The 14,847-nt window shown below is 36.8% G+C and overlaps 1 protein-coding gene across 1 annotated transcript in view; it reads left to right on the forward strand.

The window, feature by feature from the left end:
* The window catches only part of SLC6A5 (solute carrier family 6 member 5), a 55,952-nt gene that overhangs the window by 7,288 nt on the left and 33,817 nt on the right, over nt 1–14,847 (forward strand). Inside the window, exons 6-9 of the mRNA XM_025200460.1 lie at nt 365–538; nt 6,937–7,078; nt 7,495–7,627; nt 12,165–12,299. Coding sequence (XP_025056245.1) covers nt 365–538; nt 6,937–7,078; nt 7,495–7,627; nt 12,165–12,299 — 584 coding nt within the window. The remainder of the gene's footprint in view (nt 1–364; nt 539–6,936; nt 7,079–7,494; nt 7,628–12,164; nt 12,300–14,847) is intronic.

Here is a 14,847-nt window from a genome sequence, read left to right on the forward strand (position 1 = left end):
CAAGAGCCCCTGGTGCCGAGCTCTCCGCTGCTCTGAGCATTGCCACGCAGCGCTTCACACCAGGCTCTTTCACAATTACACCCTCTTTTTTACTTCTGTTTCAGACTATTTAAAAAGAAAACAGAGGGATCTGTCATTGACTTTCATATCCAGTGCTGGGAGGGTGCAAGGCAACTATTATATATGTTATATTATATATCCACCCTCCTTCTTGGAGATACATTTTATATCTGCACCAAATGAAAATGTTTCTTTACACAGACAAGGGCTTGGTGTTATATCTTGTAGTTAATTGATACCATACATTTATCAGTGCGATTATACTCCTTTCTTGCTCTCCTCTCTCTCTTTTTTTTTTTTGCAGGCTGTGGCATTGCTATGCTGATCATCTCTGTTCTAATAGCCATATATTATAATATTATTCTGTGCTACACACTTTTCTACCTTTTTGCATCCTTTGTACCTGTATTACCTTGGGCTTCCTGTAACAATCCCTGGAACACACCAGACTGTAAAGATAAAAACAAACTTTTACTAGGTAAGTTGGGGTGTGTACTCCTATCGCTGTATAGTGTGTGTGGGACTTTTCCATACTGTTTAGATGAGGAAGGCTTATGTCGTGGATCTAAGAGGTCATGAGGGAGGAATACTGTGGTTTTTATTTGGGTGACATCAAGTTCTGTATCTCAGCGGAGGTATAGTTTGGTAAATTGGTCTAGTCAGCCATACGTGAAGTTTTCTTTGAGATCTGCAGGCTCATCTTTTCCCCACTGATTTTTCTTTTTTTCAAGACTGAAGTAGAAAAATGAAATAGGTTTTTTTTTCACCACAATAAAAATTCCAACTTTTCACATTGACTAACATTTCCTGGTTTTTCAATTAAAAAAGACAGACACCAGAAAGTTTCTATTCCACAAAAAGAAACTAGTTTTCAGCAGTTTTGTTTTTGATAAAAAAAAATAATGTTTAAATCTAATTCTTTTGGTTTTTGATAAAAATACAATTTAAAGTCCAATTCTTTTGGTTTTTGATAAAAAATATAATGTTTAACTCTAATTCTTTTTACTTAGTATAGTTTTTGAAATTGGAAATTTTGTTTAAAAGCTGAAAAAGCCTGAAAAAATTATAAAAGGTTAACCAAAAAATTCCCACAAAATAAATTGTTGGGTTTTTTTAACCAACCAAGTCTGTTCTATAATATTGTAGCACTTGCAAGGTCATCTTATGCTTCAAGGTTAAATGCAATTCAGTGCATTTAGACTGATAAGGCTACCGAAGACACTTCCTTATGCAATGGATCATTAAAATGACCATTTACTGATTACACCTTATTAATCACTGATATATAATCTTCATTGGTTAACAAAGCCATTTTGGGGGTGGAACAGGGAAGCCTGATGATGGGTGCATATTTCAGTCATTGACGCAGTATGAAGGAACCCAGGTGAACCAAATTTATGTATAGTGTAACCCCATTGATTACATTTCAGTTATATCAGCAATAAATCTTGCCCAAAGTGTGCAATCACTGCACAAGTTTTTCTATTGGCCTGCAGGGCTGAGTCAGATCTTTCGTTTTATGACTATGCGTGTTGTAGAAGCCGGATCCAAATGTCATTGACTTGGATCGCACCGTGAAATACCGCAGAATGAACGTTTTCATGTTTTCAAAGAAACTCGCTTATTCCATTTACGTATCTGATGAATATGCTTACTGAAAATAGTCTAGTTAATGGGACTGCAAGTGTGAATGCTCACTCGTTCAGTTCTCAGTAGTGGTAGTTAGGAATTAGGAAGCTACTTTTAAATGAATAATATTGACTTTTCATTCTGAATACCTGGTAGAAAAGAAATGGCAAATCTCATCAAATAACAGTAAATTCAACAAACTATCATCTATTGGTGAATGTATGAGTCACCAATCTAACAGAGAGGAAAAATGACTGAGTGTATTATTCCTTATGAGTTTATTTGCTCAGCTTTACAAATGTACAAGAAGCAGTAGGAACATAATAAGACATAAAGATGTTTGCTTTTAAGATTTAACCCCCTGCCACTCCCCATTCATTTAAAATGGATATAAAGGACTTAAATGAGGAGTCAGGCTAAGTAATTTAGCATTTGACCCTCTGCTATGAAGTCAGTGAAAATTGAAATATATATCTGTGCTTAATTCTGATTGGGATTACAGGCCAAATTCCAACCTGATGTAGTCAGACTTGGTTCAGTGGAGCTTGTGAATGCTTACGCTGCAGTCGAATTGATCCACAGAACAATCTGGGTCTTAGCTCTACTGTTCTGAAGTCCGCCTTTCACATCTATCTATGACCTCTAGATAGAAAACTCCTCTATTTCTTTATTGTGTCTCTTTATTCTTCACCTTGGAAAGATAGGTGATGAACTAGGTGTTAGTTGTATAAACTGAATGAAGGGGTTTCATGTATACACCTGAAAAACCTCAAAAACTCCCTTTCAAAACTGAATACCTAAAATATAACCCCTTCTCTGCTTAAATCATTTAATATCCTGTACTGACAAATGCTAAGAAAGCGTAGCCTGAATACAGTACTATGTCTCCATTTAGCAAAACACTTGAGCATGAGCTTAACTTTAGGCACAAGCAAGCAAGCTGCAGACAAGTGTCTGCTCCTGGTGTTTTAAGTTAAACATGGGCTTAGCACTTCGCTGAATCCAAAGGCTTTACATTTTAACGATATACCACAAACATGATTGGTTCCTACCTTACAGCTAATACCTTCCTACCTTTCTCATAGCTAAAATTTTATTGGTGAAACCAACTTCTCTGAAGAGATTATATTTTAGCTTGCCCTGCACAATGGAGAGATTTGGGATGTCTTAAAATATTAGCCCTGATAGGTGTTGGAAGCATACAAAATTCATATCAATGTTCTTATATGAAAAAACAAACACAGTTACTTCTGGAATGTAATTAAAGTGCTCTTCTGATCTAAAAATGTCTGCTTTTATTTATTAATAATTGCCCAAGTAAATGTAATTTTATGCTAACATCTTCCAATTTAGTCTAATCATTATTTCTCTTGTATGAGTGTTTGGCTTTGATGAATAACACTGCATACAAACAAATGAAGACTTCTTTGAGCATGGTTGCAGTGGATTAACATTGAAAGTACAACTGTGCCCTCTGCTGCTATCAAGTGAATAGTGCAGGAAAACCAAAGGCTTAAGAGAGCGAAGCTATAAACATTTAATGCTGTATGGAATTGCTGCAGTGCAGCAGAAGTGACCTTATGTGTCAATCACTCCCAACGCCTACTGTGATTCAATAAAAATAGGATGGTTTGCAGATAGATATGTAACCTAAGCATTTCTGTTGTAGCAAAGACTGCAAAGTTGCTACTTGTTTGTGTAATGTAGTCATATTGCTCAGTAAAGTGTATTTGCATCAGGAAAGGGAAGAAACAATTCTAGTGTTTATGTATGATTCATTTTCTGAGAGTATGAGTGAATGTTGACAGGGAGAGAGGGTACACACATGCACTCACACATACACTGAGGCTGCCATTGTATTGAAAGGTTTCCTTTAAATGTGAAGGATATTAATTATTATCACTGCATAGTGTTGCATGACTATGTATAGTAGTGGACTACTTTGTCCAGTTTTTCCACTGTAGTTTGAGAAAGAGAAACTGGAGAGGGTCTAGAGGCACACTTTGAAGATGATAAAGGGTTTTGAATACAAGGTGCACAAGACTGGAAGGAATAGGTATGTTTAGTTGGATGAAAACGGAATATGGTAGTAGGTTTCCATTATTTGAAAGGCTGCCTAAAAGGAGATCGAGAAACTGTTTTCTTTTGCCACAGAGGACAGGACACAAGGAATTAGGCTTAAATTACAGCAATGCATATTTCAATCAAATCTCAGGAAGAACTTTCTAACCATAGGAATAGTAAGACAATGGAACAAGCTGCCTATAAAAGTTATGGAATCTCCTTTATAGTTTTTCCAGAAGAGTCTGGATAAGCATCTGTCTGGGATGGTTTCGGAATAGCAAATCCTGCCTTCTGCACAGAGGATTGGAGTAGATGACACTTGAAGTCCTGTCCAACCCTCTGCCCTATGATTATAGCAGAGGAAGCAAATTTGGGATATAATCTGACAAATTACCATATATTTTCTCATGGGAGTTCCAGGTATAAAGGCCTTCACATCCACAAGCAGGTAGAAATGAGATAGGAAAGCATCAGGGGAGAAAGGCAATGACAACCTAATGACTCCCTCTGCTGGTTGCTTGCATTATGACAATACAAATTTCTGAGCAGTCTGAGTTTGCTTTTGAGCAACAACCTAAGCCCCCCAGTGGCAGCTATATTGATCAATGCCAAGGGGTAGTACGGGCTTCTTGCTGTGGCTGGATAACCTTCTTCATTTTATGTATTTTTTTTATTATTTTATCACAAATATCCTGTAACATTGGACAACTCATAGGTGACCCAATGCAGTAATTCCATCCAGGGTAACTGAGAGCACTAATTTATAATTGTGAAAGTTCTGAGTTAGGAAGTTGTTAAGCCTCAGTAGATTATATAGATACATAATGGGCATGTCTATATATGAACGTTTACTGCACAGTAAGCAAAATTACTGCACAGTAAGCAAAAATTACTGTGCAGTACAGGCTATATGTGCATGCCCATGCTGCACAGTAAATATGGTGACTTACACCAACTTGGGCATAAAGTTGATACCTGCATCATGCAGGTATCAAACTTGCACCTAATTAGTTACTGTGCAGTAATGCATGATGTCTTACTGCTCAGTAACACTGTGTTGTGTATGGACTGACTTGGGACTAATTTTAGTCCCATGTCAGTCCACACATAGTGTTATTGCATTTTAATGTCTGCACATGCAGATGCTGGCCTAAACCCGCTTACTGCACAGTAAATTACTGTATAGTAAATTTAATGCACAGTAAATGCACATGTAGACACGCCCAAAGGGTGTGTCTACCTGTGCATTAAGGTACTTTTTCTAATGCGCATTAAATTTAGTACCTCCAATATGAGGTACTAAAGAAATACGCATTAGGCTTCCTTAATGCGCAGTAATGAATTCGCATGGTTTTTACATGACACTTAAGGTATAGTAGCCTATTTTACTGCTCATTAACATAATTGCAGTTTTCTATGTGGTGCTTTAATGTGCAGTAAAATAGACTACTGCTCATTAAAGCGAATGTGAAGACACTCCCGATCTCTTTCGCATACACACCGTATAGACACACAAACACAGTATGTCAGATATCTCACGGCAAATCCATTTAGAAAATCTTCTTTTCTTACTCAAATTAAAGAACTATGGATTCACTTGTTTTTTTAACACATTGGTGACCTTTGCAATGTTTGGTAAAGCCAGTCATAAATGAAATCATAGAAGGTTTTGAGTCAAGCTATAATTACTTCAGGTCACATAATTTGGATCCAGAATGACTTTAAGATTTCTCCAGTTGGGGGTTTTCAGATCTTGAGTTTAACTGCATGTTATGGGAATATCTACGGAGTGACATCTAGCTCTGGATTCAAATTCCCACAAAATTGATCTCTAGGATTTTAGTTAGATAATTCTGTGGCTAAAATACAACCATGTTACCTTCTTTAACATTTATGGCAGTGTACTTTGAACCCAGTTGTCCTTCATAGTTAGCTTCTTGTTGGAAATGAGATTGTGTAATTTGTTTATGTGTGAGTGGATTGTCATCTATTTTAGTAGACAGAACAGAAGAGTTGAAAAGGAGAGTCCTGGGTTCTTTGCCCCTGCTTATCTATATGCCAGAATGAGTCACTTGGGGACTGAATCTGCATCCTTTGCTCAGTCATAATAGCTGTTGAATCAAATCCACAAATCTTTTTATATCTTATATTATCTGTCTGTGGAAAAAAGGATAACACCACCAGCTAAATGAGATGGACATTGCCCCTTCAGATGCACAGTTTAATTATAAGGGAATAATTTACAGTGGACTTTGCTTTCATAAATGCTAAAGAAAAGACACATGGTCAGGTCTCCTAAGCTGACTGCCCATAATAGACCTATTAGAGTGTCTAGCCAGGAGATAGTAGGGGAACCAGTCTTCAGTGAGCAGAGTGTCATCTTGGGATGCAATCTATTAGTGGAACAGATATGTGACTGATATACTGGTACAACTTACCCTGGTATTGGTTTTTCTTAACTTTGAGGGGGTAAGTTTGGTCCAGAGCTAGAGTGACTTCTACGGGCATCCAGGTTGTAGCCATATTGCCCTAGAGGCAAAAGGAATAAGAACTTGTGGTAGAGGTGATATCTTTTATTAGACCAACTAGATTTTTGCAAGGAGAAGGAAGGAAATATGACTACATCCCTCTTGCCACCAAGCAACTTCAAGGTACACTGTTCCAACTTTTCTCTGAGCCTAAAATGAACTGTTCCAAACAAGAGATTTTACCACATCTTTAACTCTCCTATAAAATATGAACCTTCATTTCTACCTAGAAGAATTTTTACAATCTTTTCTCCTATGCCTGATGAAGGGTGCTTGTGCCTGAAAGCTTGCAATTAAAGATTTTTCTTTTGCAAAAATCTAGTTGGTCTAATAAAAGATTCTCTACCTCGAGTCCTGATTCCTTTTGTACTGGCATAACGCTGTATGGCATGTATTAGCGTTGTATGTCTGCTCCACTTCTACCAGAGATTTTATAGTAAATACATTGTGTGTCTTTTCCTTTTGTAAAATGCTGTTTATAAAGTGCATTGTGATCCTTGAACAGACGGTGTTATAGAGAACAAATATATATTAATATAGTAATATATTATTAAATAGGCCTACCTAAAGCAAAATTTGCCTAAACTGCCCACCTGCACTAGAAAATAATTTAACTCTGTTCTTTTCTCCCTTTATTTGTATGTTTTCCTGATAGATTCCTGCATCATTGGTGACCACCCTAAAATACAAATCAAGAACTCTACTTTTTGTATGAGTGCCTATCCAAACTTGACAATGGTTAACTTCACCAGCCAAGGAAATAAAACGTTTGTCAGTGGAAGTGAAGAATATTTCAAGTAAGATCCCTGAAAAATGTTCAGTTCCTTTCCTGCTAGAGTTTGGTGATCACATGAAGTAGATCATATATGCAATAAATAATTGATCAGGGGAGTGATAATAAAACTATAACTACACACAGGCAATACTATGGACATTTAGATGTGAAGAATGATGGAGCCAAGTTTTAAGAGAGAAAAATATTTAAATTTTTCTGTTTGTAGAGTGCCTAGTGCAATAGAACCCTGGTCCATGATTAGCCCTCCTAAATCCCACTTCAGTGCAAATAATAATAATGAAGTAAAATTTACTGGATCCCTTGAAGTAGATGGGGAAAAAAAACCTTTCAGTACTATAAGCAATATCAAACTAGTATAAATGCTTTCAAGGATGGACTACTGCCTACTATCAGTGTCACTAACTTTTTGGCTCTTAGGTACTTTGCGTTGAAGATTTCTGCAGGGATTGAATATCCTGGTGAAATCAGGTGGCCCTTGGTACTGTCTCTCTTTCTGGCTTGGGTAATTGTATACCTATCCCTTGCTAAAGGAATCAAGACATCAGGAAAAGTAAGAATCTTTCTTTATAAACATAAATCAGTAACAGTGCACTAGGCTGTTTTTAAATTGGTAGTGCTATAGCCTAAGGTGCTGAATCTCTCAAAGGCACTGTCAGCATAAGCTATATGGGAACTGACTGGAAACTGAGCTTATTAAGAATTGTAAGTGGGAACAAGGACAAGCTGCAGGATAGAAGTGATACTTATAGCCATTGCTATTACAGGTGGGACATTTTGGGGAAGCTTCTTCCACATTGTGGGAACATTGTAGAGTGGAACGCATTGGATCCAAATATATTCCTTGTGTATTTAAGACTCCTGTTAACTTCAAGTAGGAATACTTGGTGCAGGACTAGGCAGCAGATGGCTGATTTAAGTAAATGTCAATTAAATTGTTTTACCAGGATTTTCTCCTAAATTTCTAATTAACCAGAAACTAATGGAATCAGCAAATTATTTTAGTTAGAAGTTCACAGGCTTCTTAGAAATCTACAGAGACTTTCAAAGATTTTAAATGATCTATTTTAATGTGTTTATCAGCTGTGCTTCTAATAAGCAAAAATGACATCTTTACATCTTTCTGCACAGTACACATTGTTAAAACCATACTAGTAGTTACAGTAGAAACACCTTCAGACATTAAAATTAAACCGTATCTCTAACATTACTAAAAGAAGAAAGTTTAAATCTCAGCCCAGAATTCCATTTCCTAGGAAGTACAATGGGAATTACAGACATTGCTGTGTACTTTTGAGGATTGCTTTTAGGACCTAACACCTCAGGGCATCCCTTTTCAAATGGATTTGGGTAGCAGCATACAGTAATCACTTCCTGATTATATTTTAGCTACTAATAACAGGATAGAATAGAAAATAAGCAGAAAACAAGTGGCCCAGGGAAAATCTGATTCTTTAAATGTCCTAACAAAGTGAGGAAATTTGCTCTCAAAATGCATGGGCAAAGTGTGAGAGGATCGAGAGAATAATCTGGGGTTTGCAGATGGTAAACAATACCATTTCTTTAAGTGAACCTAATGCTAATGAAAAATGCTGGCCCCACAGCACTGGGGACTGAAATCCTTTCATCACAGGTTCATCTGGGAAGGAATAAGGAAGCTTTGGGGCATTGCTAATGTGCCTCAAGCCTACTCTGTAGGTTCACCTCCTTGGTGGAAAAAAAGGTTGCCAGTTTCCAAGTCACTTAGGTTCTTGAGTTCCCTATTAATTTGGCTAGAAAGGGTGCCAGTTCTGTTAACGTTAGCTATATGGTTCTGTCACCTGCATAATCTGTCCACTAGGAACTGGACCAAGACTATAAACTAATTTAAAAGGACTGAATGCTCAGTTCATTGTGGTATTCTCCTTTATATGGAAAGTAGTAACGATTTAACTTAAATTGGTTAAGCGCATAGACACTCCTTAGTTAGGGTTACAAGATCCTATTTCAGTTTAGCTTAAATGGATTCCTGATTAAATTGAAATAAACTAGACAAAGTGTTTTTACACTTTTTAATATTAATTTAACTGAATGAGTTAAACAGGAGTACATAGACAAGACCTGGGAGATAGAAAACTCATTTTCTTGCTTCTTACACATCCAGTGTTTCTGAAGTCATTGGTTCCCATTAGTACCAGTACAGTTGATTGGTTTTATTGGGAAACAGCACATTAAATTGGGAACAGCAGTCATCTCAGATGACAGCAGCCACTATCCACTTTTCTTAAACAAAAATGAGAATTAAGTAAAGAAATGGAAAATTCTAGGTAAAAAGTGCAGCATCGTATTTTATTCTAATTACGATAATCAATAGGCTGTGATTGTAAGCTTTGCAGCTCATTGTTCCTTTTTGATAAATAATTAGTATTAATTGAAAATATTCATCATTGCACTTTTAGATCACACATGTACAGATTTGGGGGCTAATTCAACAATGTCTTTTCTCTCTCCTGCCACCTCACAATCTAGCTTATTTTTTAAATATTTTTTAAAGAAATGACTATCAAGGAACCTATTGTAAACAATTTTGTTCTAACAAGCAGCTCACCACTGTTTATTCATTAGCCATGCACATGTTATAGCAATATTAATTATGATTCATTCATCTAGCATTAATGTGCATGCCATCTGCAACTGCGTTGATGATTGTGTGTTCAGTGACTATGTTTTAATGAAATATGCCTCTGGTATCTTTAAAGTCTATTCAGATTTTAAGATTATACTCTTGTGTTTTCAAAAGATCTTTTTCTGTACACCCTATATTCAGAGCAAATCTATCATGTATATAGGGTAAGATTTAAAATATGTCTCAAGTGTTTTAGGCCCTGTTTTCAAAAGTGATGTAGGTGGACAGGTGTCTACCTCTCATTGGGTAGGTTTACACTGGTCTCACTGGTCTTGAGCCTGCTGCCAAAAAGACATATATATCCTACCCATTGCACTCTGCACACCCCAAACTGGAGCTGAGGTGGTGAGGAGCCTGGAGATTCCCCTGCCCCCAGCCCTGAATAACACTGTCAAGCAGGCTAGAGAGAGAGCTGCTTTTTTTCAGCAGTGGTTTCAGGATTCGTGTTGAGCCAATGTTGACATACCATTGATATGTGATGGAAATAACTATTTTACCACACATTTTAAATCTCTACATGTACACAGTGTAACAGTTCAGTGATGATGCCACAGAAATGATCCTGGTCTGCTCCCTCCCACTTTATATGCTTCAACTCTGAAAGTCAGGTGATAATGGTCCAGACTGCTGCTCTTGAGAGAGCCTGAGCTTCAGATTTTCATGTTAGTGTTGGGGACACCCCTCAGGCTGTCCTTACCACCTCATTTCAGGGTTGACACATGCAGAGTGGGAGTAAGGACTGAGGTTTATGTCTGTGGTGGCATTGCTGGGTACTCTGCCACCATGGTGCAGACATAACCCAAATGATACAGGGCAACATTTTTTGATTAAATGTATTATTTTGAGGAACTAATATAAACAAGAACGTTGTGATCTGTTTATGGGCAGTTTGCTGAAAGGAAGAGATGAAACTGATTCATCGTTTCATAGTTGTTAGGAGCTGGCAGGGACCTTGCAGATCATCAGGTCCAGTCCCGCTGCACTAGGCAGGAAAAGACACCTGGGGTCAAGTGACCCCAGTGAGGTGACTGTCCAGTCTCCTTTTGAAGATTTCCAGGGTAGGTGATTGCACCACCACTGGAGGGAGTTTATTCCACAGTCTGGACACCCTGACTGTGAAGAAGTTTTTCCTGATATTAAGCCTGAATCGGCCTTCCAGGAGTTTGTATCCAGGAGTTTGATAAGCAATTCGATTATCATGAGTAACTAGGGAGTTCTAGTCAATTAAATGTTTTAGTCATATATTGTGTCTTTGATGTCAATTACTTATATACCTCATAATAAACCTATTATACTTTGGAACAGTCACAATTTTACATTATCACTTGCACTGGAACAAAAATATCATTGTGGTCCTTCAATGCTTCATTCCTCTGCAATTTCCCAGAAGAGGTTTCATAAATAAAAGCTGGTGAGATACTGGGGTAAGAGAAGACTGCCTATACAGCAAGAGTTGAGGGTAGGGGCAAATGCTAATCCCAGTGAGGTTTCAAATAAGGGGGAAGCTAGGAAAATAGATTTACAACTCACTTCAATTCAGCAGGTAGAAGTTGAAGATCCGAGTTCCAAGGTGGGAAGCACTTCAAATCAGACTTGAGATCTTGATTTAGTCTTTTTATCTGACCAACTGGAACAATTTCACATGATAATCTGAATCTCTGGAATATTTCATAATTAATCCAAGAGATTAGATACATGGTGTCTGATCCCAATGTCACTAAAGTCAGTGTCACTCCTTTCACTGCTAATTTCAAATGAACTTTCTTTTCCTCATACATGAATGAATTTATTTCTTTTCTCTACATGAGTGAATTTCTTTCTCTACATGAATTAATTTATTTCCCCCATACATTTTCAAATGAACATCGCATTGGGCCAATACTTATTTAAATAGCGATGCATATTTATTAAGGGCCCCATAATTATTTAAATAGCGATACATATTTATTAAGAAGTGTAAACAAACACAATAACAAGAATCTTTCAGGGCTAGCCATTTACTGGAAAAAAATGTAGAGGAAGTTAGAGAATGAACCAAATACTTACCTAGTGTACATTGCTCATTTGACTCCCACAGAGCTAGGCCAGTTTCCCTCTGCTGGGGACCTGACTGGATATTTGAAATTGGATGAAAAATCCAACTTTTATTCCCATTCTCTCCTGACTCTGTCCCTTAACTGTCTAGTACCTCAGTACCCTGTGACTCAGCCTTTAATATCATTGCTATTGCCACTAGCAAGGAGAGCTATAAAAATGACAGCCTTGTCAGGTTTCTTGGGAAATAATCCTATTGTCTTTGCAGCCTGTGGCCAGTGTCTCTAATGCTGAATAATTTCTTTTTTCAGGGAAGAGTATAATACTCATACTTGATTTTTTTATATGGCTTCAAATAATCCAAACCAATAATCTTTTGTGGTGTTTCTAGGTGGTGTATTTTACTGCTACGTTCCCTTACGTGGTGCTTATCATCCTACTTGTCAGAGGAGTAACGTTGCCAGGAGCTGGGGCTGGAATTTGGTACTTCATCACGCCTAAATGGGAGAAACTAGTGGATGCAATGGTGGGCTTATTATTCCAGTTATAACACTCTGATTGGGTGAATAATTCATATAGATTTTTACTTACTGTATATTACAAATACATATGAGGTGTGCAAAACTGGTATTTTTATCTTGTCATGTTATCTGCACAGCCTTATTCACATCTTGTTAATGTGTTGTATATTTAATTATGCTACCATATAACCTGTTACATGGATATTTATCAGCTGTGTGTGCATGTACCTATGTCTGTGTATAAAGTACATGCAATGTCATATATATGTACATTATTTTATATTTTGTTGCAATATTTTATGAATATTTTACCTGAATCCCCAAAACAGAATGTTTCAGAGTAGATGTATGATAAATACTAAGAAAACAGAGAAGTAGGACAGGGTTAGAAAAGTTGGTTTCTGAATTGTCCTTTGTTATTTTATTGTACGCAGAATGCATTACACTTTCATGAATAGCACAACCTACTTACATGAAGTATAGTTTTATTTCTGTAAATGACTTCACATTTCCTGAAAGCAGATGCATTTTATTCACTAAAAATTAAGATTATTCTGAAACAGGATATCCTGCTTCAGTCGCTATCAGATATAGTCATATAACATTCTCTGCTCAATTATATTTCTGTATAAAACTGTGCTGATGTAGAACACCTGCATTCCTGATGCTACAGCTGTATTTTATGGATGAACAGATCTACTAACTGTCCAATGAAGGTTAAGGTTAATAGATTTGGCACCTAAATCCTAGTACTGGAAAAATCAACAGCATGTCTTAGGAAAGGGGTCATGTCTCCTTTCAAAATGGCTTCTTTTCCCTATACAATTACAAATTATGTTTAATAACTATTAGCTTATTTTTTATCATCATCATTGTTATTGTTATTAACTTCCTCCTCATCACCATTTACTAATTTGATGCTGACAACAGATAGGGCCTGAAGAGGGTGCTCAACCATAGAGGCATAATAGTGTAGGGTGAACTTCAGATATTAAATTCAAGTCTTAGGGAGAGATTGTTAGCCATATAAATTTGAAGACTAGGATTAATGAAATCTGTTAAGAAGTGTTAACAAGTCAGGAAATCAGCTGATTTTTCCAACATTTTAATAATCTTTCCCAATAGAAATTAGGTGCGATGTTAGTTGCATCTAGATCAGAGCTGGAAAATAGTTCCCTTGTGGTTGCATACTAAAAATTATTTGTTAATTAGCAGCTTCTGTGTGTTTGGCTTTTTGTTTTGTTTTTTAAATCCTGTGTTGTTGTGAGTAATAATACTTTTCCAAACAAAGTGCAAACATTTTACATTATAAGTATGAGCAGAATATTGAGACCCAACAGTGGGAAGTAAAGAGGGTGAGAACTTTTGTTAGCAAACTGAGGCTCTCTGAACATGTAAGTATGTGTCTAACCCTGTAAAACCCAGCACCATTTCTACCTGATAGACCTGATTAAGAAATAGAAATCTCCCTGTCATCTTTGCCATGTCATTTGAATGTGCTCAGTGAGATGAAACAACACACAGTTTACTTATGTGATCCTCACAAAAGATGGGTGTTGTTTGAATCTGAGGTTTGGCTTCAGACACACCTCCAATTTTTTCCCTTATCTAGTGAAGGGTTAGACTTCAAGGATAAGCAGGGGGAGGGGAGGAATGTGTGTGTGTGAATGGAGAAGAGGCAGGGAGATTTGTTTTTATAGAAACTACCTTAACCTTTTGGTATTCTCTGGGAATGACTCTATTGAGATATCAGACCTGGGGTGAGTATTGCAAGTTCCAAAGGGAAATATGCTATCAGCCTTTTGGTGATATAATAATTGTGATTTTTGTACCTCTTCCAAGCCAATTGCCATGCAACCAAACCTGGGAAAACTACTTTTAATTAGGTTTAGTGATTAGACCTTTCAGAAGACTCATTTCCCAATTAGCTAAATCAGCAGAGAGATTCCTGAAGTAGCTTATGAAAATCTTTCTGAAGTAGAATGAGAAATGCTGAGAGTTGAACAATTTTGGAAACCTGGCCCCACTTATTAGCCTAAATGGGACAACTGTTATTTTTTTAAGTATTTTTTTTCATAATCTTTGTTTAAAAAAATTAAAAAAATGAAGACATTTCTCAATATTAAGAAGTATAGTTGGTTGGAACACCTCCCCCCACCATGTATTTCTTGTGTTTTCATTGAAACATTTTTAATAAAGTGACTCAATATTGGCAAATTTTGACTAGCTCTACTAAAGATGAAGAAATATTTTGGAAAGCGCATCTAAAAAAACCCTTGCCCTAAACGCTTGGAGACTTGCTCATGTTGTTTAGAAAATCACTAATATTCTGTAGTACAGACAGTATCTGGGATTTTTACTTTTTTAGAATTCTTGAACCCAGGATGGGGGGAGGGAGTGGGGGGGCAAGGGGTATATATTTTGATTTTACTAAATTGGCTTGCAAGTGGTCACAATTTCCACTGAAACTCATACATTTAAAAGATGTTTTAACTGGCTTCTACTATGTGAAATATTCTATTAACCAGAATTTCCAGCCAGACAGGAAGGGGG

Source organism: Alligator sinensis, unplaced genomic scaffold (assembly GCF_000455745.1).
Source record: "Alligator sinensis unplaced genomic scaffold, ASM45574v1 scaffold442_1, whole genome shotgun sequence".
In the NCBI taxonomy this organism is placed as follows: Eukaryota; Metazoa; Chordata; order Crocodylia; family Alligatoridae; genus Alligator; species Alligator sinensis.